At 46.6% G+C, this 27,669-nt stretch overlaps 1 protein-coding gene across 3 annotated transcripts in view; it reads right to left on the bottom strand.

The window, feature by feature from the left end:
• PPP1R1B (protein phosphatase 1 regulatory inhibitor subunit 1B) overlaps positions 1-27,669 on the bottom strand; it is a 350,866-nt gene that overhangs the window by 16,162 nt on the left and 307,035 nt on the right. For all 3 annotated transcript variants that reach the window (XM_078645651.1, XM_078645648.1, XM_078645650.1), the window contains exons 4-5: positions 23,072-23,147; positions 17,788-17,982 (exon numbers count right to left, since the gene is read on the bottom strand). In XM_078645651.1, coding sequence (XP_078501777.1) covers positions 17,788-17,982; positions 23,072-23,147 — 271 coding nt within the window. The remainder of the gene's footprint in view (positions 1-17,787; positions 17,983-23,071; positions 23,148-27,669) is intronic.

Raw genomic sequence — 27,669 nt, 5'->3', positions numbered from 1 at the left:
CCATTGTAATGTAGGATGACTATTTCTAGGACCTGCTGCTTCATGTCTGGTGTGCTGCCCTACTGCCTGCTGATCTTGCCCTGCATTAACTGTCTCCTGGCCCCTAGCGCCTCATGAGCGCTATATTCCACTCGCTAGAGAAGAGGGGTTGAAGCCTGTAGCGCTATTCTGTGGGACCCTGACTACATTCCTGGGACCTAGCGCCTAGTGAGCGCTACCACTGTGCCTAGAAGGAAGTGAGGAGCGTGGGCACTAGTTCCTATATTGCCAGGAGAGAGGCGCTATCTGATAGTCCCTGGAGCGTTACATTCGACTCAGGACTTTTCCAGACTGGTTGCAGGAAGAAAGGAGCTAGCGCCTGCAGCGTTGTGCAGCCAAAGCGCTACTAGGAAACCCTGGCATGTGAGGTGCCCCCCTGCCTGCTTGCTAAAAGCAGGCGCCCACCCCGCATGATATAGCTCGCTCGCAGCTGCTCCCCGCCTCATTGATGTCTTTAAAAACAGCGGGTGCCCAGCTACGCACGTTAAGCTTGCCGCAAGAAAAAGAAGAGAGCCGCCGCGTGGCCCGGGAGAACTGCCTATTGCAAACTACAGCGGGAGCCTACCCCGCTTTATGCGTTATGGGAAACAGCGGGTGCCCACCCCGCGTGGTGCTTCATGTAGGAGGGAGCCTACCCCTCATTGCCGCGCAGAGGAATCGCCGATGATCACCGCACGGGCTCCCCTGCTCACGTCGGGGGAGCCGTGCTGCGATTGGCACTGGTGGGAGCACCTTAAGGAAGACCCGCCACGGAGGAAGCCAGAAGTGAGGTGGTGGTGGTACGCTATCTGATAGTCCCAGGAGCGTTACATTCGACTCAGGACTTTTCCAGACTGGTTGCAGGAAGAAAGGAGCTAGCGCCTGCAGCGTTGTGCAGCCAAAGCACTACTAGGAAACCCTGGCGTGTGAGGTGCCCCCCTGCCTACTTGCTAAAAGCAGGAGCCCACCCCGTATGATATAGCTCACTCGCGGCTGCTGCCCGCCTCATTGATGTCTTTAAAAACAGCGGGTGCCCAGCCCGCACGTTAAGCTTGCCGCAAGAAAAAGAAGAGAGCCGCCGCGCGGCCCGGGAGAACTGCCTATTGCAAACTACAGCGGGAGTCTACCCCGCTTTATGCGTTATGGGAAACAGCGGGTGACCACCCCGCGTGGTGCTTTATGTAGGTGGGAGCCTACCCCTCATTGCCGCGCAGAGGAATCGCCGATGATCACTGCACGGGCTCCCCTGCTGAAGTCGGGGGAGCCGTGCTGCGATTGGCACTGGCGTGAGCGCCTTAAGGAAGACCCGCCACGGAGGAAGCCAGAAGTGAGGCGGTGGTGGTGCAGGGCTCTCGTGAGCTGATGGGAGCCCCGTGTCTGTAAAGGGGCAAGGCGGGAGCCTACCCCGCGCTGGCAGATGGGCCAAAAGTCGACTGAGACTTCGCTCCCTAGGTGGGGCTGCCTGTGTCCCAGTGAGGGAAGGAGAGCCCCCTGCGTGCCTCCTGCACCACACTGAAGTCCCGGGTCCCGGGTGAAGTCAGGAGAAGCTGCTCCAATGCGAGGGAGCAGAGCGAAGAACCGAGGAGTCCTGCCCCAGACGGTGAGTGGGGCTCCTGGGTGGTCCTTGGTGGCGGTGCCTGTGCAAGGCACAGAGTCTGAGCGGCCCGTCTGGCAGCGGGTCACTCCAACAAGGGGCTCAGGCTTCCAGTGGTTGGGGGGGTGTCGGGGCACATTGCCGGTGCCCGCCCCCCTGTGCCAGAGCTTGACACAGCTGCCCCACCAGACAGTGGGCAGCTGCAACAAAGGCATTTTTTTGGTTCACGAGTCCCAGAGGGGCTCCCAACCGCCAGCACTTGTGGTTGGGCCACAGCTGCACCGCCGAAGCGGGCAGCTGCACCACGGGGGCATTTGGGATTTGAGAGTCCCAGAAGGGGGATTACACAATGCCAGTACTTATTTTGTTACAGCCGCGACGTGGGGCACGATACTACTTCCGAAATCCCAGTGGGGGGGCATTTTTGAGTACTGAGTCCCAAAGGGGGGCTCCAACGTGTCCAGTACCGATTTACTTACCACAGGTGTCCCGCCAGGGATTACGTTGTTATGAAGGAGGACCCAATGATGCCTAATGTACTTGTAAGGTATCCATGCCCAGGTGTTTAGGCCCATGTGCCTCGCGCTGAGATGATACCTAATGGGTTTCTATGTTCACAGGTCTATGCCTACTGCAGATGTTCTTGCCTAATGCTCTATGTTACTGACAATGTTTTCCCCTAAGGCTGACTACTGATGGTTATGCATGCACTGTTTGTATGGTAAACAGACATAATATCGAATCCAAAATATCGTTTGGACAAAATATCGAGTAAAAAATATAGAGTAGCCAAAATATCGACCAGACATAATATAGACTACAAAAATATCGAGTAATATCGATAATAATAGCCAAAATATCGAATCAAAAATATAGACTAGACATAATATCGACTAGATAGAAAATAAGGTAAGTTTTTAATATTTTTTAATAATTGTGTAATATAAATCTGTAGCGGGTTGTGGGTTTATAGGGGAATAGGGTGGGAAGTAATTTAATCATAATTAATTAATCATGTAATGTAATTGTAATTGTTAATTAATTAATAAATGTTAATTAATTAAACTCTAACTGGTAATTAATTATAATAGAATAATTGATAAATAAATAATTTCTAGTGCATTATTTTCTATAGCGGGTTGTGGGTTTATAGGGGAATAGGGTGGGAAGTAATTTAATTATAATTAATTAAATATGTACAATAATAATTATTGTTAATTAAGTATTAATTTGTAAACAATTGTAAAATAATTGGTCATTAATTTTAATTGATTAATTGATAAAAAAAAGTTTTTTAGTACATTGTTTTATATAGCGGGTTGTGGGTTTATAGGGGAATAGGGTGGGAGGTAATTTAATTAGAATTAATTAATTATGTAAATAATTATAATTGTTAAATAATTAATATTTGCTAATTAAATAAAATATAATTGGTAATTAATTATAATTGAATAATTGATAAAAAAATTATTTTTAGTAAATAATTTTCTGTAGTGGGTTGTGGGTTTTTAGGGGAATAGGGTGGGAAGTAATTTAATTATAATTAATTAAATATGTAAATTAATTATAACTGTTAATTAATTATTAATTGTTAATTAAATAAAATATAATTGGTAATACAAATTAATTGGTATTGGTAAATAATTTTAATTGCTATTTATATTCTATTAATTATATATATATATGAAGTATTTACTTTCCCTACTGTTGCACCCACTGGAGTGGGAATAGTAATTTTTAACCTTACGCTATCCAACGCTTTCCCTACTGTTGCACCCAATGGAGTGGGAATAGTAATTTTTACCCCTACGCTATCCAACGCTTTCCCTACTGTTGCACTCTCTGGAGTGGAAATAGTAATTTTAACCCCTACGCTATCCAGCGCTTTCCCTACAGTTGCACCCACTGGAGTGGGAATAGTAATTTTTACCCCTACGCTATCCAGCGCTTTCCCTACTGTTGCACCCACTGGAGTGGGAATAGTAATTTTTACCCCTACGCTATTCAGTGCTTTCCCTACTGTTGCACTCTTTGGAGTGGGAATAGTAATTTTAACCCCTACGCTATCCAGCGCTTTCCCTACTGTTGCACCCACTGGAGTGGGAATAGTAATTTTTACCCCTACGCTATCAATCGCTTTCCCTACTGTTGCACCCACTGGAGTGGGAATAGTAATTTTTACCCCTACGCTATCCAGTGCTTTCCCTACTGTTGCACTCTTTGGAGTGGGAATAGTAATTTTAACCCCTACGCTATCCAGCGCTTTCCCTACTGTTGCACCCACTGGAGTGGGAATAGTAATTTTTACCCCTACGCTATCCAGCGCTTTCCCTACTGTTGCACCCACTGGAGTGGGAATAGTAATTTTTACCCCTACGCTATCCAACGCTTTCCCTACTGTTGCACCCACTGGAGTGGGAATAGTAATTTTTACCCCTACGCTGTCCAACGCTTTCCCTACTCTTGCACCCACTGGAGTGGGAATAGTAATTTTTACCCCTACGCTGTCCAACGCTTTCCCTACTGTTGCACCCACTGGAGTGGGAATAGTAATTTTTACCCCTACGCTATCCAACGCTTTCCCTACTCTTGCACCCACTGGAGTGGGAATAGTAATTTTTACCCCTACGCTATCCAACGATCTCCCTAATTTAGCACCCACTGGAGTGGTTACATTAAATTTAAACCTTTTGCTATGCTACAGTAAATTTATTATATATGTTATATTAATTAATATGTATTTATATATATATGTATTAATTTTTTTATATATATTTTTTAAAGTTACATTAATTATTTAATAATGTTACATGTATTTAATAATGTTAATAATGTTTATATTAAATATATTTATTAATATATTAGTTGTAATTTAATTTAAAGGCATATAAATATGTATTTATATATATATATGTATTATATTTTTTATATTTTTTTTAAAGTTACATTCAATATTTAATAATGTTACATTTCTTTAATAAATTTAATAATGTTTATATTAAATATATTTATTATTATAATACTTTTCAAATTATTTTAAAGACATATAAAAAAAACGATATTTTGACAGTCTATATTTTTAATACTCGATATTTTAAACTCGATATTTTTGTACTTACCTTTGTAAAGATAGGAACTCGATATTATGTCCCTCGATATTTTTTCCTCGATATTTTAGGTACTCGATATTTTGGTAGTCGATATAATTTCAGTGATCCGTTTGTATACCTACTGCATTGATGATGGTAACGCTTTTCCCCTAATGCCTACATGGCAGGTTTTCAGTTTAGGCCTAATGCTTTCATGCCTAATGGTTCCATGCCAACCAGATGCCACCTGTTAATGTATTTACATGCCTGACACTATTGTGGTGATGCTTATGTTCACCCCCAATGCGTGTCGCAATGTTGCTATGCGCAGGGTATACCAGTAGGAATTGACTGGTTACAGTTATCATTGCTGATGGACTTTCCATTTATTCTTTCTTTGTACTTGTGATGATTCGGGCAGCGGCCCGATTGGCCCTGCCGTGTAAATAGTCCCCCTGTAGACTGCTACCCAGTGCCAGTTGGCACAGTGGTACAACTGTGATTGCCTTATGACGTGTTCTGCATAATACATATGCTGTTTTTTCACCTAACCTGGTGTGGGCTCTTTTTGTAGTGTGCCTAGTGTGTCACCTGTGGGTGTGCTGCGCAGATGCTTTACACAATGCCTCCGAGTTTAGCCCACCCGCTCCGCACCACGCTACCCCGTTTCTAACAACAATAATATGCATGGGACATATCAAGATTAAGTCAACAGCGGGCAACTGGTGAAGAGGTATTCTGCTGCTGTAAAAATGTGCTTGTTCTCTTGAACCTGAGTAGGTTTGTCCAACATGTTTACCATCCATAGTTTGCAGTTCCCTTGTCTCATGATAGCTGTGAAGCTGGTGTTGTTCCCAATCCATTGTTTAAAGTGTTTGCCCCCCAGCCCATATACCATGGGTCTGGTTGCTCCCCAGTTAACAAACATGTTGGATTGGTGGCTTGGGAGACCATCTCTTCTGTCCTACCTGCACCCTATTTTATTTTTCTTTCTTTGGCGATCACCTCTCCTATAGCCCAAGGCTAAATGTTGGAACCCGGGTTTCATAGACACCTAAGTGCTTAAGTGAAAATGTGCATTGCATGACGTAGACGAGTGGGCGATCGCTGAGGAAATACATATGAAACTTAGTTGCAGGGATAACAAGCTGCAGGAGGACTTGGAAACCTGGGCTGCACTTCCAGACACTAAGCACACAGAACAAGAGGTGGAGGATGGGCGGAATGTGCAGTCTCGGGGCAAAGTGTCCCTCTGGACGCAGGATCACAACCAGTGGGTTGGGGAACGACTGTGGCCGCCCTGAGCCCTTGATGGCAACAGGATGGTGGGGGGAAGATGGGGATTATGGGATCAGATGGCTACTGAATGCTTCAAAGCACAATAGCTTTCTGCCAAGTGACGAATAGTTTCAGAAAGAGAGACAAGGATAGGATTAGTCAAAAATGGGACTTGGCTTGCAGCCAGGGGTAATTGATGTCGTTGTAAGATATCGACTCTGCAGGAGGATCAACAGAGTTAAAGTACCAATACCTTTTCTTTATTTTCTTTATTGTTTCTAATGTTTAAATCATTGTTACGTTCTCTATTGAAGGAATGCAATGTACACACGTATAATGGGGATGTGATACAATGTACTGCATGGTACGCTGATAAATATTCAATGAACAGATGTTTAAAAAGAAAATGTGCATTATAGAACAGTAGTAACACAAAGGCTACTTTGCTTGCAACACACAATAAGAACAGTATCACATGCCTCACACCAGAAACTCAAAAATAATCTTTTTGCATTTAGCATCCAAGTCCTTCATTCTATTAAACGACCTCCTCTATCTGGTGATAGCACACACCTCTGTCATCGTAATGCAGTCTCGACTGCTGCCTTCTGAAAGTCAGGGTCTTCTCTTGAACAAGGTTGGCAAAGAGCTTCCCAAACACAAGCTCTTCAAAACAAAAAAACACTGTTTTCAATTCAAGCAAAGCACCGGCCACGGCTTGTTCCTCTGCCTAGTTTAGTTATGGTATTTTCAGCGCTGGGATGCCCGTTGGCTAGCTAGGCACTTTAGAAGTGCCTTGAATAGAATAGAATGGAATGGAATAGAATAGTAGATTGTCCTTCGCACAAAGTCACAAATTTGAAAGGCTTTGGGCCATTCCCCCTACAGCTTTAGACCAATGGACTGGTCAGTCTTTAGTGCCACACACCACACAATCAGTAGTCATCTGAAATGTCCATCAACTCCCCCCTCAACCAAACCGGAGTGTGCCAGTCATTCAGGCTGCTGATGCCAAACCTGTGCTTGGATAAATCCTGACGAACCAATCACAGCCGCGCTTTCTGCTGCCTGCTTGTGCATGCTCCAGTCACATACAAGAGTCCTTGCGTCTTGACCCTTGAACACCCCACAAAAGATGCCAGCAATAACATTAAAGTTTACCTGGATAAGAATGATATGATGCTGAGTTAACTTATCCCTGGGGTGATCAGGAAACCAATCACGGAACTGGCCTGAAGTCTGAACTCCCTTCTTGCCTCCCGGTGGTGACTGAAGGGGTATGGCCTTGCGAGGCCTGATGGGGGCACCAAGGTTGGGCAGTGCACATAAAGTTGCTGATTCATAAATTAGTGCATAAAAAAGTATGGGGACTGTGATCCTGAGTGTTACGGGGTGGGGTCAGGGACATGGCTACAGACAACAAAATGTGCTGTACCTATTTCATTGGCCTTTCACCTACAGGCAACTGTTAAAAATGTAAGATACGTAACTTAAATGACAAATAAAGGCAAGCTAAACCATTCTGTAAGAAATGCAGTGCTCTGATGGAAAAGCTCCATTGGTTAATGCACCACTGCAGATGTCTGGAGTGAATTCGGAGGGTCAATAGATTCCCCATACAGTGTAACACTATTCCCCAGTGCACCTACTTGGTGCACTGAGGAACAGGAACATATGTGTTTATCATGCTATATGGTCAAGGACTGTGACAGAAACTTCTCTGAATATGTAAGCCATTATTTTAAGTCGGTTTAAGATAAAAACGACTGCTTTCAAAATGTATATTATTAATACGCAATTAGTGCAGATTTACTTGTAAAAGTGTCCATTGTAAGAAAGCACTCCGGATTCCTGGTAGCACTATGTAGCACCCCAACAGCAATCTACTATGTACTTATCAGAACCTCTATCTTCACAGTCCAGAAGACGGGGGGCCACTACGTACTTTTTAGCTTGAGGAAACTCAAGGTAAGCATTAAACGTTCAGAAACGGTACATTTTTATTTTAAATTATATGAATTGTTTTGAAAGAAAGAAATCAAGAAAGCTTGAGGGAGGCGTCACCCCAAAAAGATTCTACCGATTTTCACCTCTGGGAAGAAAGAGAAGGCAGGGTCAAAGAGCAGACGAGTGCTCTCCCAGGGCCAGGGGTTGAGGGGAGGGCTGGATCAGACCGCCTCGAATGCTCCCTTCACACCAGGCCTTCCCGCTGTGTCAGCCGTGTTAGGCAGTGGCTCCAAGTGCCAGCGCCAGGTGAGCATCTGTCAGGCCCCAGTGAAGGCGTCAACGCGCGCCCTGTCAAGAGTTCAGAGACCTCGCGTGCCACCTCGTCAGGGGCGCTGACAGTGTGCTTGACAAGGCGCGAGCGGGCGGGAAACGTGTCAGCTCCTTCGACGCGCCAGCTGGGAGCAGCCAGGGCCTCTCCCTGCCACACGATGGCGCTGCCGGCTTCCTTAAGCACTGGTTGGGCTTTTGGGGCGAAAGCTCAAAGGGGATTTGGGAAGGTGGGGGGAGAGAGAGAGATAACTACGTGCTCTAACGCACACAACATGGGCAATTTATAAAAGCAATATCATACGGTTAATCATCCATCTAGCGCATTACTACAGTATCACAGGCCCTAGGTGTTGGAAATAATAGATTATACCCCATGTATTGCTACTCAGTTTACCAAACCTCGGAAGGATGGCAGGCTCATTTGGCCTTCTAGTTAATTAAACGGATGCCCGACTGCGGATGTCAGTGGCCAGCATTTAAATCACTCACCCAGCTTCCCTGCACCATAGCTGAGAGTGAAATGAAGCCCTGTTCCACAGTGGAACAAAATTGAAGCTTTTTGGGGGCAACCCGCCTGGGGCAGTAAGTACCTCGTCTGATTTGGGCAGGTGGCGCAGTCCACGAGACTGCAGAACGGGATTGGTTCTGGGGTGGGGCAACAGGTATGACTTTGGAACTTTTGGGCCACCAGCCACCATTTTATAGAGGTTGACATGGTGGCTGGTGTAGAGGCAGGACATCCTTTTTGGTCCCGTCCGCCCCCTGATTTTTTATTAGGTGGTTTATGGGGTCATGGGCAGGTTGATTGGTTGGGTCAGGTGCACAGGGGAGGAGTTCTATACATATATGGGTTTTGTCACTGATGAAGCAGATATGAGTTGGCAGTTTGCTGCAATGTTTTAATCATTTTGATCGGTTTTATTGCCTGTTGGGGTGGACAGAGCAGTTACGTTGGGGGATGGGAGTAAGTTGACACTTGCACAAGGCAGGAAGTTAAAATTTTGCAGTGTTATGAAGTAAATAACATTCAAGATGTAGGCAGTGTAGAGAGCCACCCGGCCTCTCACCTACATTGTTACAACACACACACATGCACGCCTTCACCCTCGGGACGGGCACGCCCGAGGTATATATTAAAAGGCGGAAGACCGCTCGGGGTCTTTCCGGCATACCCTACTAGTGCTGTGTGTGTGTCCCATTCCTTAATTAGCGCTGCGCGCGAGGCCCTGACCTCGCCCCACCACACTGGCGACGAGGCCGGTTCTACTCCTACGTGTGCCTGGCCGCCCTGCCGGAGCTGTCCGCTCCTCACCTGTCGTCTGCTGCCGGCCGCCCCTGCTCAGCTGTTCTCCCGGGCCGCGAAGCTCGTCCGCCGGCCTGCTGTGCCTGCTTGAAGTCAGCTCCCCGCCCACGCGCCTCCCTGATCGGAGCGCGTTCAGCTGGCGGGAGCCGCCCGGTGAGTGCCTCGCCCCGCGGCCTTTGCCCGGCCCCCGCGCTGCTCATGCTGCCGTCTGCGGGTTTGTCCCGCTCCGCATCCAGCGCGAGTGCGCTTCATTGGCGTGCTGCCCCGGAGGGGGAGGGGTGAACAGGGGAGACGCTGCACGTCAGCCCCGAGGCAGGAACACGTGGTGCCTCCAACGCGTGTCTGGCCCTCTGCTGCTTCCTGCCGTGTCCTGCGCGCCTGGGCTCTCACTAAGAGCAGGTGGGGGATATTGAAGTCTGCTACCACGCAAAGGAAGGAAAAGAATAAAAACATAAGGGAGAAAGGCAAATACAATAACTTCACGGTGGACCATTGCACGTCAATACACAGGGGTCAGCAGTGCCATCAAGCATTGGCAAATGCAACTGTTCCATCATTTTGCACGTCTATACACAGTGATCAACAGTGCCATCAAGCATTGGCAAGTGCAACTGTTCTATCGTTGCTCACCATCCTAACTCCGTCCCACGCCACGTGGCCCGCGCAGGTGGGGTGTGATCCAAGGGAAGGGTCGACATCATGAACGACGCCGCCACAGGGGGTGCGCCCACGTGGACGGCCGCACATACCGCCACGCCACGCCCACCTCCACGGCGCGGAGTAGACACTCGCATAGTCAGCCATGCCCACACTGGAGTGGCCCCGCTTCCGCCGTTCAGCGAGACTGCGGACCCAGCAACTGCGGCGCCGAGATGGAAAGCGTGGCTGGGGCGTTTGAACCTCTACTTTAGAGGCACCAGAGAGACAGATAACACAGTGAAAAGATCACTTCTGATCCTGTATGGGGGCCCAGAAATCTATGACCTATTCGAGTCTCTCCCGAACAACGGCGAGGACGATGACTATGAAGCGGCGTTGGCCGCGCTGAACACCCACTTTGACCCCCAGGTCAACACAGACTATGAGAAGTTCAAGTTTAAGCGGGCGTGGCAAACTGAGGCCGAATCAGTGGACATGTATCATGCGAGGCTGCGCCGGCTGGCCAGCAGCTGCCCGTTTACAGAACCACGTGAGGAAATCAGGGACCAGATCATCGTAGGTTGCAAATCAAAACTTCTAAGGAAGCTCATCCTCAGACAACCGGGCATCACGTTGGATGCCATTCTCGTCCTTGCCCGCTCCCATGAACTGTCGGATTCCAGAGCAGACGAAATGGAGCTGGCGCTCCGGTCCCCCATAGCCCCGCAAGCCGCGCCCAAAATGGCGCCCATCAAGGAGGAAACTGTTGACGCGATACAGAGGAGACCGGCGGGAGGTAGAGCTCGACAGTGGCAGACCCGGGATGCTCAGTGCGCCTACTGTGGGGGAGACCATGCAGCGACCGCTGTGTGCAATGCGAAAGGAAAGACGTGCTCGAAGTGCGGCAGACTCAACCATTTTGCCGTGGTGTGCCAAGGAGGACGATACAGGCCCAACGCCCAAAGGGCGCGAGGCGGGTATGGATCTCGGTCGATGACATCCAGAGTGAGACAGCTGTCGCTGGAACAAGAACACCCGCCGCCTGACACGAAGGCCCAAGAACGGAAGCCGTATTATGAGGACGAGGAAGACGATGAGGTGTATGTAGTATCCTATGTTAGCAGGATATCCACCCGGAAGAGACCACCACCCATGTGCACGATCTCGGTGGAAGGGTCGGAGATCAGGGCACTGATTGACACCGGAGCCTCCGTGAATGTCATGGACTCTGACCAGTATGAACAGATGTCGCCTAAACCCACACTAGCCCCGACGAACGCTCGGATATACACTTATGGAGGCACCGAACCCATGCCGCTACGCGGCGTCATCAGCACCACCATTCGTAATGGGGAGTACACAACGGAGGCCCGGTTCCATGTAACTGAGGGTAAGAAAGGGACACTACTCAGCTGCAACACAGCAGAAGACCTCGGGCTGGTCTTCTTCGCCAACCAAGTCCACCAATCACACGCTGATACCATACTAGGAGACGTCCCTGCGCTCTTCAGCGGCCTCGGAAAGCTCAAAGACAAGAAGATCAAACAGCACATAGACACCACCATCCGTCCCGTCGCCTTGCGTCACAGAAGAGTGCCGTTTAACCTCCGCGCGCAGGTCGAAGAGGAGCTGAAGAAGCTCGAAGACCTCGATGTCATCGAGAAGGTGTCGGGACCGACTCCGTGGGTGTCTCCACTGGTGGTTGCCCCGAAGCCCAAGCAGCCTGGTGCCATCAGGTTGTGCGTCGACATGAGGCTGCCAAACACTGCAGTGAAAAGGGAGCGCCACATCACGCCCACCATGGACGACATCGTCGCCAACCTCAACGGGGCGAAATGGTTCTCTAAACTTGATCTCAACGCGGGTTACCACCAGTTGGAACTTGATCAGAACAGCCGATACATCACGACTTTCTCCACACATGTCGGGCTCCGGAGATACAAGAGGTTAAGTTTTGGAGTGTCATCGGCGGCCGAAGTGTTTCAGAATGCAATAAGGGAAGTTCTGTCCGGGCTGAGTGGGGTCATCAACTTGAGCGACGACATTCTGATCTATTCGAACACGCTGGAGGAACACCATGCCCATCTGAGGGCCACCTTACAGAGGTTACAGGAACATGGACTAACCCTCCACAGGGAAAAGTGTTCGTTCTACCAAGAAGCGGTGGACTTCTTTGGCTACCGGTTCACGCGCGAAGGGCTCCGGGTTGACCCGAAGAAGGCGGAAGCGATCCAAAATGCCAGCACGCCCAGAAACCCCACCGAGGTGAGAAGCTTCCTCGGGATGGCCACGTACTGTGGCCGATTTATACCTAACTTGGCCGACTTGGCCGAGCCCCTCCGCGCACTCACTAGACAGGACCATGAATGGGAATGGACTGGCGCGGCAAACCAAGCATTCCAGGAAATCAAGGCGAGCCTTCTGGACAAGGCCACGATGGCTTACTTCCAGCCATGCAGGAAGACCGAACTGGTCGTGGACGCCAGCCCCGTGGGTCTCGGCGCCGTTCTACTGCAGGAATATGGCCAGAACGACTGGAAACCTGTCGCCTATGCGAGCAAGGCTCTCACGGACACTGAAACGCGATATGCTCAAATCGAGCGAGAGGCGCTGGCCATCAAGTGGACCTGCCAACATTTCCACTTGTATCTCTGTGGCCAACCCTTCACCATCGTGACCGACCACAAGCCACTCCTGCCCCTGTTCGCTGGGTCCTCCAGGCTTGCCCCACCGCGGATTGAACGATGGGCCGTACAGCTACAAGGCTACAATTTCACCCTAGTCTTCCGGCCCGGCGCCCACAATCCAGCGGACTATCTATCCAGGCATCCGGATGTCACCAGAAAAGCAATCCCACTGGCGGATAGCCCGTTGGTGGAAGCATTCGTCCACATGGTGTCCGTGGCTGCCTGCCCGGAGACCCTCACCCTGCAGGAGATGGGAAGAGCCACAGCTGAAGATGAGACTCTGACCCGCGTCAAGACTGCCCTGGACACTGGAAGCTGGACGAGGTTTCTGGAAGGAGCTCAAGGACTTCGTCCGGAGGTTAGTCATGCCCGACAACAGCTATGGCAAATCCGCCATGAATTGAGCGTCGGCGATGAAGGAGTTGTACTGAGAGGGCACCTCATTGTGGTGCCAGCAAGCCTCCAACAACAGACCCTCGTGATCGCTCACACGGGCCACCAAGGAACAGCCAAAACAAAGGCCAGACTACGCAGCAAAGTATGGTTCCCGGCCATGGATCGCATGGTGGATGAGATGGTGCGCTCGTGCCATGCCTGCACAATCACGGGGTCGGACCCGGCCCCAGCCCCAGTCATCACTGAAGAAGCGGCGACAGCGCCCTGGACCCAGCTGAGCATAGACTTCGGGAGTTTCCCGGATGGCCGACACACGCTGGTTGTCGTGGATTCCTTTTCAAAATTCCCCGTCGTGGAACTGCTCTCCTCCACAGCATTTGGACCGGTCAAGAAAGCGTTGGACCACGTCTTTGCCACCATGGGACTTCCGGAGGAGGTGAAGTCGGACAATGGACCACCTTTTCAAGGGCGAGAGTTCCAAACGTACCTGGAGAGTCTAGGGATAAAGCACCGCAAGATCACACCGTTGTGGCCGCAAGCAAACGGCGAAGTGGAGAGGCTCATGCGGACTCTCAACAGGGCGCTCCGCATCGCCGTCAACGATGGCAGAGATCCGGAAGCTGCGTTAGACCAATTCCTGAGTGCATACCGACAGACCCCGCATAGCACCACTCACTGCGCACCGGCACATGTCCTGTTCAAAAGAGCACCAAGAGGCAACATCCCTGCGTCCTCTACCTGGACCCCGGAAGAGAGAGATGGTGATGCCATCCAGGCCAGGAGAACGATCACGAACCAGAAAGCAAGCGAAAAAAGACATGCCAGATACCCAGGGTTGCAAGAAGGAGACATCGTTGTGGTACAAGATCGGCACCCTGGGTGGAAATTTAGAACCCCGTTCGAACCAGAGAGATGGGTCGTGGAGAGGGTTCAAGGAACAATGGTGACGGCCCGCCTCGGCCAACAGACTGTCACACGGAATGTATCTTGTTTCAAACGAGTAGGAGTGCCGGATGGCACTCCCCAGGAAGCCGATGAAACCATCGATGTCGGCGCAGATGGTCCGGATGATGGAAGAACAGGGGCCCAAAACTCCGTACCCCTCCCGAGCTGTGACCAGCCAGGAGAAGACAGGCGTCACCTTGGTGTGCCCCGAAGTGAAACAACTGGGGGCACTTCTTCTTCCCGAGATGAAACAACAACCCCGGCCGGGGCTGTTGAGTCTCCTGCCCGGACCAACCACAGATACCAGCTGCGGCCCCATCCGGGGCCAAGCCAAAGACTTCGAGACTTTATATGCACTTCCCCATAGCTATTATGTGGAGATAGTTTATATGTGAACTAAATTGAAGGAGGGATGTAGAGAGCCACCCGGCCTCTCACCTACATTGTTACAACACACACACATGCACGCCTTCACCCTCGGGACGGGCACGCCCCGAGGTATATATTAAAAGGCGGAAGACCGCTCGGGGTCTTTCCGGCATACCCTACTAGTGCTGTGTGTGTGTCCCATTCCTTAATTAGCGCTGCGCGCGAGGCCCTGACCTCGCCCCACCACAGGCAGTAGGCACAGTGACAGACAGTTGAGTTTGGGGAGTTGTGGGTGGTACTTAGGGACAGGAGTAGGTGGGGAGGAAGGTGAATAATGATGTATAGTGAGATGTTTAGTTATTATGGCAAATTGACCTAGAGTTCTATCTCGGTGTGTGTGGTTTTTTTTGGGGGGGCGGGGAGATATTTGCACCTTGCAAATTAAAGAAGCCGTTTTTACACTACAGGTTGTCATTGGTCTGTCCTGCGCCCTCTTGCTCAATTATTTTGTATTCCTGAGGTGGAAGGAGAAGAGCTGGCCCTAATTATAGCCACAGTCCACTTCCGGTCCGACTGATGAGATAGTGGACTTTGGGTAGCCATGGCCAGTAGTAGCACACACCTGGCTCTCTGCCACTTATGTTATCTCTTATCGTGCATCAGGGGCATTGAAACTGACCTTACTAGCTTGGGATGTCCGAGGGGGAAATCAAGGTAAATTCTGTTCCCTTCAGTTGCGATGCAAAGCACTAGGATGTACCCGACAGAAGCACATAGCTCCTAGGGGTGGGCGATAAATTACACTCTGCCAACAGAATTCGCAGAGTTTTGCCCACTCCGCATTATGCTTGTAACAGGTAGTTCTGGCAAAACTCCGCTATATGGTGGAGTTTTTTCTCGCACATCACTCATCAACTTTAAATTGGTGAGCGAGAATTAGCATCCCCTTGTGCACTTTTCAGGCACTAGGATGGCACACTGTGAGATTTTTTCAACGAGGGTGGTCACGGGCAAATGTGAGAAATCTGCCACTCGAGTAGAAAATGTACTCGAGCAGCTGCAAAGAAGCAGCACCCCCTGGCGCGCTGTGTAGTGTCGCTCGCACTGATTTTGCTGTGCAAAACACGCTCCTAGCATTAAAAATCAGCGCAACATGCTGATTCCACTCGCTCGCAGAACTCCACAGAATCTTGTGGAGTTTTTATCTAACTTCACGGAATTCCATGGAGTGAAACACTGTGAGCTCCTCCAACCCCTCGTAGCTGCCAATGTACGAGGCAGGAGCTCCAGTCGGGGGAATTTCAGGTGCATACCGAGCACTGCACCTGGGGGTAGGGCAGCTGGAAGATGCCTAATCATCCCAGAAACCACCAAAAGACTGGAACGCTGAAGGTGTTTGCTGTTTTCAAGCACTAAGTACACCAGAAGTGAACAACTCAACCTTCCTCCTTTTTGGAACCATCATGTGAGGTTGAATTTACTGGCAGCTGACAGCAGGAAGCAGCCCCAGGCAGCCTCCCTCCACTCCCCAAAGCCAATCTGCAATGGTGGCATTGTGATTGGCTAGGACGCCTTCTGCACAGGCGTCTATGGGGAGGCCGTTTTCTCCTTGCAGACTGCATGAAGCCTACATGGAGAAAAAGGGAGAGTGTGCACAACTGGTTTGGTCGGACCTGGGGCCGACCAAATAGTCAGTGCCCTCAACATTGGGCTAGCCACTCCTCCCAGACCCGCCCACCCGCTCCCCCCAATCAAACGGTTCTTCTGCTTTCTCGCAGTGCGAGAAGCACAAACATAAAATGGTATTTACCATTTAATGTTTCTTCTCGCATTGCGAGAAAGCAGTGAGGCGACGCACCGACGCCCACGTGGAGGTCCCGCCCCACCTTAATGCGGACAGGTCTTTAGAAGGAGATAGGCTCTTCTAGGCTATGCAGGGGCTGCAGCTCTGGAGGGAACTGAACCTTTGCTTAAGTCATGCACTGTGTCACTCTGTCACTGACATAAACAAAACAATGGTCCTAGACTATTGATTAGATTGACTTAATCCACATTTTTTGAAATTAGAAATGCGACTCAATCTGCATTTATAGAACCGAGCTACATGGGAGAAAAGGTTATTGAGTAGGCAATGAACACCATAACCACATTTCAAATTTATATTTATCAAAAAACAAAATGACACAGTTATTTACATTGTCAAGAAAAATGAAACTAATACACGGCGCAAAGACTAGAAAAGCTTTAGTCAAGGGTGAAAAAGGGGGTGCTCAAGTGAAAAGAAAGAAATACAATAGCAGGAATGATATACGTTTCTAATATTTACAAAATGCAACGGTCAAGCGGTATTATTCCCGCTCCTTAAATAGGCCTGTCCAAATTGTTCAAGGAAAGCAATGGGGTGGAGGGGGGCAAAAGGGGTACAGGCACATAAATTAAAAAGTGTCGACGTTTCGACCCTGGTGCTCTAGGGAGTTTTGCTTCCTCGGCTGCGGGTCTTCATCAGGACGTGGGGGAAATGGGGGAGACCTGGCCGTGATCACACTTGTTGTCTGGATCAGCCACCTGGGATATGAGAATGGGGTAAGTTTTAAAAGGTGTTCATTTTCATTGGATGTAATTTCATATGGGTTGATGGGTACATTACCAATGACAGCTAGTCGGGTGCGACTCCCTCCAAGCTGGCTAGGATTCACCTGTCAGGTAAATACAAAGGGGGGACACGAGTGAGAGCCCATCTCCCAAGGGCTACAAACTATTAGGTATCTAGTCCACCTCCAAAGACACGTGAACTCACCTAGTTCAGGTTCAGGTTCAAGGGAGTCGCACCCGACTAGCTGTCATTGGTAATGTGTTTTGTGGATTAAGTCAATCTAATCAATAGTCTAGGACCATTGTTTTGTTTATATCATTAATACCCAGGTCCTTTGATTTTATGGGTGTTACCCCATTGATTTAATGGACTCTGTCACTGACGTCATGCTCTCTTGTCCCCTGGTATCTCACTTTTGAAATGCTCTCACTCAAGGTAAGTGTTGAAGTGTGTGACAAACAAAACCCATATATTTGAGAAACCAAGCCGGGTGCAGATGCTTAATTATAACAGAATCTTACAGAAAATGCATTAGTGTCCAGAAACAGCGCCCTCGAACAGGTCTTTACTCAAGGCGCTGCTTCCGTCTCCAGACTCACCGGGGGTCTCCAGCAGTGTGTCGCCCTCCGACGTATCATCGTCCTCTGGCTCGGGTTCCTCGTTTAGCGGCTCGGGGTCCACGTCCGGGGGTTCCTCGTCCTCATCGAGGGTTTCGGGGTCCTCCTCGGCCGTCTCGCTGTTGCCCCCTCGTGAGCTGATGGAATCCAGGTGGGACTGAACGATCCGCTGGACAGCTTCAAACAAAGCATCATTAAATGAGGAGGCGGCCAGACATCGGACCCAATGGTAACCGCAAGGCCCTCGGGCACCTCACCACCCCCTAATCGCTGTGTCAGGGATTACCCCTTAATCTGGAGCTTTCTCCAGTGCTTCCCGCCCATTGTAAGTGCATTCTGTTTTTCAACATGAGCAGAGCTACTGGAATTAGGAGGCAGCATCAGACGAAATCATAAACCGGGGTTGACTGAATTATATGGTAAGAAATGGCAAATTAGGTGGCATCATGAGCCATACTCTGTAGCTATAATACTTAACTGTATTGTAATTTTTACACATGTTAAGCACAGTCCAAGCATAAATTACTCCTCATTAGTATTAGTTTAATGCCCAATTACAGCAATCAGCAACTGAAAGGGAACCAGTTAAGCTCGCCAAAGCGTCTGTCACTGCACAACAGTACACAGGGCAGCGTTTTTAATAACTTTCGATTCGTTTGAGCTAGAAAAAAAAATTGGATTAAAATTTACAAATGATGCATCCCATGATGGTTTATGTGGCAAGTGCCACAATTCCATAATTATATGGAAATTGTAGTGGCTGCAGAATCACATAATTCCAGTGACCTTGACCATGAGTGACATCGCTTTCTCTATTCCCTCTGGATGCAGGTAGCCCGGTCATACCAAACCTGCCTGTTGTTGAGCGGTCACTGTCAGGGCTGGTGACGCCCAGCCTGCCGCTCTCTTGTCCCTGGAGTTTATCTGCAGAATAGCTCCTTGAGGGTCCAGCTTTGGTAAGTACCTGTTACCCATTCCATCTGTGCCCACACCTGTTCCATATGCATCTAGTGACCAGAGGGTGTCAGAAGGAACTGGAAGCCTACTGCCCCACTCTACCTCTGACCCCAGGTCAGCAGAGTTGTATTGGTGCCGCCTGGTCCCTGACCTATGACCCCAGACCGTCTGTAATATGCTGTCAGTTTGTGGTACTATTGGACCAGCCCAACCCCTTCCTCTGGCCAGAGTTACACTGGATCAGACCCATCTTGACCTCTGATCCAAAGTAACCTGTGGCATTTCACCCAAACCATCCTGACCTCAGAATCAAACTCACCTATGCATGTTGGACCAGCACCATCAGACACCAGGTGGCATATGCCACGGCAACAGCCCCTCCTACCCATTTGACTCTCTGGGCCTCCTGTAATGTGGACTGGCCACATCACTGCCCTCTAAGCCCTGGCCACATGGTACCGTACCAAGTCACGCCCCCTTTCCTCCAGTTCGCTGGACACCTATGACAGTACGCCTGCCACAGACTTACCCTCTCACCCCCCAGGTCATCGATGATACTGGATCAGTCTAACCCTGACCCTCTGACATCAGACCCACCATGTGTTATTAGTAGGGCTCACAGTTTTAAGTTTTTACTGATTTTTACAGATAAATATAGACAGAAAACTATTTATTTTCATGACCGTATTTATTTTTAAATACAGATTAATACCGAAAATAGGCCTTCTTTGGATGTTTTTTGTTCCTACTGTCAATCGTGAGTGCCAGGTCTGTAGCTGTACAGATTAAGAGGTGGGGGGGATGGAAATTTAAATAAATGAGAAAAAATACCCACTGTAGCTTCATTTATTTATACAGTAAACTCAAAATAAAAATGGATAAATATAGAAAAAAATAGCAAAAAAAATATGGATAAATAAAGATGAAAATGTTAAAAAATAAGTACCATAAAACTGGGAGTCCTAGTTATGAGCCAGAGATCCAAGGACACCTGTGACATTTCACAATCAGCAACCCTGTCCTTTGCCCCAGGGCAGCAGACTGGTATTAAGCTATGACCTGGGGTCTCTTGTTTTTAAAGGACCAGTCCCACACTTGACCTCTGATCCCAGGTTTCCTCTGTGGTATTGGGCCTTGACCCCAGGTCCCCTGCGACAATGGACCCCATTGCCAACCAACAGTTTGAGCCCAGCAGGTATCTCCTGGAAACCCGCACAGAGTCACCAGATCATTTCCACCCAAAATAGTCAGTCAGGAAGTCAGAAGCGAAAAGAAGCCTATCGAGAAAGTTTGAGGAAAACGGAAAAAGATATATTTAAAAAAAAGGGAAAGAGCGGGCAAGGGGAGATATAGAGTGAAGGGAAAAGGAGGAGTGGGATAGGCAAGAGGAGTGATAGAGGGGACAGAGACAGGAAGAAGGGAGGGAAGAGAGGCGAAGGAGGAGACCAAGAGTAAGAAAGTGAGAGGCATGGGAAGAAATGGAAGGGTAGGTGTGGAGAACAAGAGGGGGAAGAGGAAGAAAAGAGAGGGGATGGAACAGAGTGAAAGGGAAGATGCAAGAGAAAGATATAGGTGGAGACGGAAGGGGGCAGAGAGAGAAAAATGGAAAACGATAGAGGTGGGCGAGTCAACAAATTAACAGGGAGATCTGAGCCTGAGCTGATCCGAGCCAAAGGTCTGACTTGGCTCTAAGAGCATGCATGTGCATGAGCCGAGACTTGAAAATATTTGGCATGCACATGATGCAACAAACATAATGTTTGATATATGATAAGGTGTCTTCAAACTTCAAAAAGATGTATTTTTTGACACACGGATGAGTTTCACCTTAGTACATCAGACTATATACCTGCATTGAGAAGCATTTATTAAATATGAGAGTTATTAAACTTGAACTGAGAAACATTCCTGACGCTACCCTGATGACAATGCAATGGAAGAGGTGTGGCGCTGCGGCTGGGCAGACTGACTCCGGAATCCGGGGATCACGGTTCGATCCCCGGCACTGGTGGCAGATTAGCCCAGCACCATGTGACTCTGGGCAATAGCTCGCTTAAGCGCCTAGAGACCCTTAAGGGTGATTGTGCGCTTTACAAATGTGGATTATTATTATTATTATAATGCTCTTAGTGAACTATGAGGCAAGTTGTCATGTGTACCCTATACTTGACCTTTATTTTTTAATATAGATGAAGAAACATTGATGTAGGCTATTAAATGAAACACACAAGGTTTTTGCACACTGCACACCCTAAATTCACTTATTTGAAGGTGCTCTCAAGTGTCATAATAAACAAAATGGAGTCTTGGTGAAATTTAAGTATTTCCCTTGGATCACACTTTCTTGTCAAGCAGGGAAGCCAGGATTGATTCCAGATTTTCCAGTTTCACACTGCAATATAGCCAATGCAAAGGTATCTCTTTCGCAGAGCAAACATGCAGAATCCACATTTGTTTTGGCAGTTTAAGATAGCCAATCACAACAGACTCAGACTATGACATACTGATTATTTTTTAGGTTCCACAATTCCAAGTTTCTGTGAGCCCTCAAATTTGGTACAAAATAACACTGACTAATATCAATAATATATTCATGTTCCAGTCTCTTCATTACATTCACAAGCCCACGCTTCTCCACATCAGTAAAAATCACATTTTCTTAATATTAATACAGCCGGTAAAAGTCACAGTATTTTTGCCATCAACACAGCCAACACGCGTTTCGTTATAATGGCGTATTCGCCTCTGACTTCATCAGGGCTTGAAACGTTTAAAGCGGTTTCCTTGTAGTCAACGCCAGATAAACACCTGGAAGGAGAACTTTCCTGCTGGCTCGCTAAACCGTTTTGTTGAGAAACTCTTCCCTGTACCGAATGTGATATGTTATAAGATTAGATGTGACTACGGGAATACCACTTCTAACGTTTCAAGCCCTGATGCAGTTAGAGGGAAATAAAGAGACTAGAACAGGAAAATATTATTGAATTTGAACAGTGTTATTTGGTAAAATATCGGAGTGCTCAGGGTAACTTGGAATTTTGGAACCATTAGATTTTGAAAGCGTTGTTAGGTGGCCTTCCCTCACCCTTGAGCACCAAGTTCTCTGTGATATATATATATATATATATATATATATATATATACACTTTTATCTTTTTGACTCACGAGTGCACCTTCGTGTCTGGCCACCTTGCGTTGGATTAATTTATTTTTTAGGTCTAGGGAAATTTGCTGGAATTCACAGTATGTTTGGCCAATGCCGGGATTCTAACCTAGTTCCCCCTGGTGCATGGTCGGCAACAATATCTACTAGGCCATGTCACAACACATAAAGCTCGGCTTGTTTTGGGCTTGAGGTTCCAAGAGGACTACGAGCTCAACTAGAGCCAGGCATAAGGCCCGAGCCTGGCTCGAGCTTACAGTGGCTCGTCCACCTCTAGAAAACAATGGGGCATGAGGAAATGGGTAAAAAGTGAACATAAAGGAAACACCAGGAGAAGAGTGAAAACAGGAAAAGGGGGGAGGCAAAGAGAAGTGTTGAGAGAAAAAATGGGGAGAACACGGACAGGAGGTGGAGAAGAAGGGAAATAGGGGTATTGCTGAGTGGAAGGTGGAAGATTGCAATTGCTTGGGACCTTCTGGACTTGACACAAAGACTCAAAATAAATGCCCAGTTCCCAAGTCAATGTGGAGAGAGAGGGACTAAAATACACCTCGGGAGATTAAGGGGCGACAGCGCCAGACCAGCAGCTCAATATTTCCATTATAAACTGAAAAAGCACATTACACATAAGCGATTTGTTTTCAGGCCCAGACCCCGCGGCCTCCGCTTCCCTGCCAGGTACGCGCTCCCTGCAGTCTGGGCTTCGGGCCCATCGAGGCGCCACGCCCCCGGGGTTATTGCAAGGATATTAACTATTTCCAGGAAGGTTCGATTCGATTCCAGGAAGAGTCCCGAGGCCTCTGTCTCTGTCGACATTCTCCTTGTGAACACCCCTTTTGTGTTTTTCGCCAACATCTGTTTGGCCCCCAGACTAGGCACTGTCTGTGCCCTGCCCCTGTCCATCCATAGTCCCTGCGGGCCCCCTGTCTGCGTGCGTGACCCTCGTGCTTTCCCGAGGCCGCTGTACCTGGAGACAGGCGGGCGTCCTCTGTGCCTCTGGCTCGTGCCCTCTCTGCTCCCGTACGAGCACGTTGAGCCCCCCTGTATATTGAATGTAATTCGCCCCCCCCCCAATCCTCCCCCCGGGGTTTACTCTTTATACTCACAGGAGTGGGGTCCAAGCAGCGTCACAGCAGAACTCCTTACCTTTCAGAGAGGGCGGGACGTAGCCGCAGGTGCCGGGACGCTTGGATTTCAGAAGGTGTCCTTCTCCGACGGACCTCTAAGAGACAGGGAGAGAAAAGGGGACAGAGAGAGGGGACACGGAGACTGTAGGTAACAGGTGTGTCAATCTAGAGCAACGTCACAGGGGCCTGTGCGGGTAATAGGGACAGGCGCAGAAATCTAGAGACAAGCACAGCAATCCACAGATAGACCTTACCAGGTGTGAGAGAGAGGTCTGCACAGGTAACAGGGACAGGTGCATCAATCTACCGATAGACTTTACCAGGTGTGAGAGAGAGGACTGTGCGTTTAAGAGAGACAGGTGCGTCAATCTACAGATTGACTTTACCAGGTGAGAGAGAGAGAGTGAGAGGACTGTGCAGGTAACAGTGACAGGTGCATCAATCTACGGATAGAATTACCAGGTGTAAGAGAGAGGACTGCGCAGGTAAGAGGGACAGGTGAATCAATCTACAGATAGACTTTACAAGGTATGAGGGACAAAACTGTGCAGGTAACATTGACAGGTGCCTCAATCTACAGATAGACTTTACAAGGTATGAGGGACAAAACTGTGCAGGTAACATTGACAGGTGCCTCAATCTACAGATAGACTTTACCAAGTGACAGAGAGAGAGGACTGTGCAGGTAACAGGGACAGGTGTGGCGATCTGCAGATAGACTTTACCAGGTGCGAGAGAGAGGACTGCGCAGGTAACAGGGACCGGTGCATCAATCTACAGAGAGACTTTACCAGGTGTGATAGAGAGGACTGTGCATTTAAGAGAGACAGGTGCGTCAATCTACAGATAGACTTTACCAGGTGAGAGAGAGAGAGAGGGAGAGGACTGTGCAGGTAACAGTGACAGGTGCATCAATCTACAGATAGAATTACCAGGTGTAAGAGAGAGGACTGCGCAGGTAACAGGGACAGGTGCGGCAATCTACAGATCGACTTTACCAGGTGTGAGAGAGAGGACTGTGCAGAAAACAGAGACAGGTGCATCAATCTACAGATAGACTTTACCAGGTGTGAGAGAGAGGGCTGCGCAGGTAACAGAGATAGTGTGGCAATCTACAGATAAACGTTACCAGGTGTGAGAGAGACAGGACTGTGCAGGTACCGGAGACAGGTGCATCAATCTACAGAGAGACTTTCCCAGGTGTGAAAGAGAGAGAGAGAGAGTCCAGTGCAGGTAACAAGAACTGGTGCATCGTCTGTAAACCAACTTTATCAGGGACGCAAGGTGTGAGGGAGGGGGTTGAGCAGGTAACAGAGACAGATGTGTCAATCTAGAGAAACGTTACAGGGGCCTGTGCAGGTAACAGGGATAGGTACTGCAATCTACAGGTAGACTTGACCAGGTGTGAGAGAGAGGACTGTGCAGGTGGGTGCGGCAATCGGTGCACAGTCAAAATATCGATTCCTAATTATCGAATTACATTAATATCACGGTTAAATATCGAAGGTGAAGAATATCGAGGTCAAGAATATCGTTGGACAGAATATCGACCGTAAGGTAAGTAATATCGAATTATTTTGTATTGATGTAAGTAATATCGAAGTTAGTAATATCGATACCAATTATATCGATGTTACTAATTTCGATGTTACTAATATCGATATTTGTTTGTTGTTATGTATTTTATTATGTATTTTATATGTATGTGTTATATGGTTTTTTTAAAGTATTTTATTTGTTTTAAATTATATTTGTACTATTTTTTGTATATTAAAATTTTTATTTTTAATTTAATTTTATGTTTTAGTACTGGAGCGGGTTGTGGGTTTATAGGGGAATAGGGTGGGAAGTAATTTAATTATAGTAAAGTAATTATTAATTTTTAATAATTGTAATTTAATTGTAATTAATTTTTGCGTTTAAGTTCTGTAGCGGGTTGTGGGTTTATAGGGGAATTGGGTGGGAAGTAATTTAATTGTAATTAAGTAATTATTTATTTTTTATTGGTATTGATATTTTTTATTTCTAATTAATTATTAATTGCTAAATAATTATTTTAATTGCTAATTAATTTTGTTTATTGGTACTTAAGGTTTGTAATTTGTAATTACATTTTGTAATTGGCAATTAATTTTTTTAATTGGTAATTAAGGTTTTTAATTGGAAATTACATTTTTTAATTGGCAATTCGTTTTTTTAATTGGTAATTAATTTTTTACAATTGGTAATTAATATTTTTAATTGTTAATGACTTTTTATTAATTGGAAATTTATTTTATTAATTGGTAATTAATTTTTCATGAACAATGTTTTTTATTTAAAAATAAATGTATTGTTTACCGTTTTTAATTGTTAATCAATTTTTATTTATCAATATGTTTTTTGTTTTTATAAATATTTTAGTGTTCAATATTTATTATTTGGTAATTTATATTTATTAATTCATATTTATTGGTATTTATTGTTAATTTAGTGTTAATTCATTATTACATTTTAAATATGTTTTTAGTAATTATTAATGGGTATTTGCAAATGATGTAGAGTTATTTAAAAATAAAATGTTAAAATATTTTATTTACAACAATTATTTATAAGTATGTTATATTTAACTTCTACGCTATCCAATGCTTTCCCTACTGTTGCACTCTCTGGAGTGGGAATAGTAATTTTTACCCCTACGCTATCCAACGCTTTCCCTACCGTTGCACTCTTCGGAGTGGGAATAGTAATTTTTACCCCTACGCTATCCAACGCTTTCCCTACTGTTGCACTCTCTGGAGTTGGAATAGTAATTTTTACCCCTACGCTATCCAATGCTTTCCCTACTGTTGCACTCTCTGGAGTTGGAATAGTAATTTTTACCTCTACGCTATCCAATGTTTTCCCTACTGTTGCACTCTCTGGAGTGTGAATAGTAATTTTTAGCCCTACGCTATCCAACGCTTTCCCTACTGTTGCACTCCCTGGAGTTGGAATAGTAATTTTTACCCCTACGCTATTCAACGCTTTCCCTACAGTTGCACTTTTTGGAGTTGGAATAGTAATTTTTACCCCTACGCTATACAATGTTTTCCCTGCTGTTGCACTCTCTGGAGTTGGAATAGTAATTTTTACCTCTACGCTATACAACGGTTTTTCTACTGTTTTTTTTTTACTTATGGATTTTGAATAGTATTTTTATTTATTTAGTTATTTAATTTTTTTTGTATAAATTTAGATAATGTAGTATATAATTAATTTAAAAAATATTAAAGGTATATATATATTTTTTAATTTATTAAACCTAATTCTTTACTTTTTATTTATGTTTTTGTTTGTAAATGTATTTGTAATTAATAATATTTTTTATTAATGTATATATTATTAAAATATTTATTACAACTTATTAAGTATGTATATATTATATATTTTATGTATATGTTTAATTAATGTATTATTATTATATATGTATTATTTATTAATTGTAAACATTATTTGATATTTTAAATTATGTTTGTTTTATTTATTAGTTATTTACTTTATTTTACATTGACATTTTTACAGAAAAAAACCCGATATTTTTAACATCGATATTTTTAACATCTATGTATTTTTTTCGATATTTTTGTACTTACCATGTTGTAGATAGGATGTCGATATTCTTGCCTTCGATATTTCTGCATCAATATTCCTGTAGGTCGATAGTTTGTAGGTCGATATTTTGACAGTGAGTCGCGGCAATCCACAGATAAACTTGACCAGGTGTGAGAGAGAGGACTTTGTAGGTAACAGAGACAGGTACTGCAATCTACAGGTAGACTTTACCAGGTGTGAGAGAGTACTGTGCAGGTAACAGAGACTGGTGCATCAATCTACAGATACATAGACTTTACCAGGTGTGAGAGAGAGGACTGCACAGGCTACAGGGACAGATGAATCAATCTACAGATAGACTTTACCAGGTGTGAGAGAGAGGACTGCACAGGTAACAGGGACAGATTAATCTATCTACAGATAGACTTTACCAGGTGTGAGAGAGAGTACTGTGCAGGTAACAGGGACAGACAAATCAATCTACCTTTAGACTTTACCAGGTGTGAGAGAGAGAGAGGACTGTGCAGGTAACAGGAACAGGTGTGTCAATCTAACAGGGACAGATGATTCAACCTACAGATAGACTTTACCAGGTGTGAGAGAGAGGACTGTGCAAGTAACAGGGACAGGTGCGGCAATCCACAGATAGACTTTACTAGGTGTGAGGGGGAGGACTGCACAGGTAACAGGGACAGATTAATCAATCTACAGACAGACTTTACCAGGTGTGAGAGAGAGTACTGTGCAGGTAACAGGGACAGGTGCGGCAATCTACAGATAAAAACTTTACCAGGTGTGTGAGACAGGACTGTGCAGGTAACAGGGACAGGTGTGTCAATCTACAGATAGACTTTACCAGTGTTGGAATTCAGCAATTTATGTACTTTGTGAACGTTGTGTTAGGTTAGCATTTATAAGGCTATGTTAGTAGCAGCCGTCACGCCTACTGTGCCCCACTTAGTTTTACTTGTTATACAAGTTTAAGTTGGCGTTTGCGGATCCATTCCGCAGTTCGTAGGCCATGTTACACTGTGACTATATTGA

Source organism: Lissotriton helveticus, chromosome 5_1 (assembly GCF_964261635.1).
Source record: "Lissotriton helveticus chromosome 5_1, aLisHel1.1, whole genome shotgun sequence".
In the NCBI taxonomy this organism is placed as follows: Eukaryota; Metazoa; Chordata; class Amphibia; order Caudata; family Salamandridae; genus Lissotriton; species Lissotriton helveticus.
Note: the sequence above shows the minus strand (reverse complement) of the source record. Positions and strands in the feature narration are given on the sequence as shown.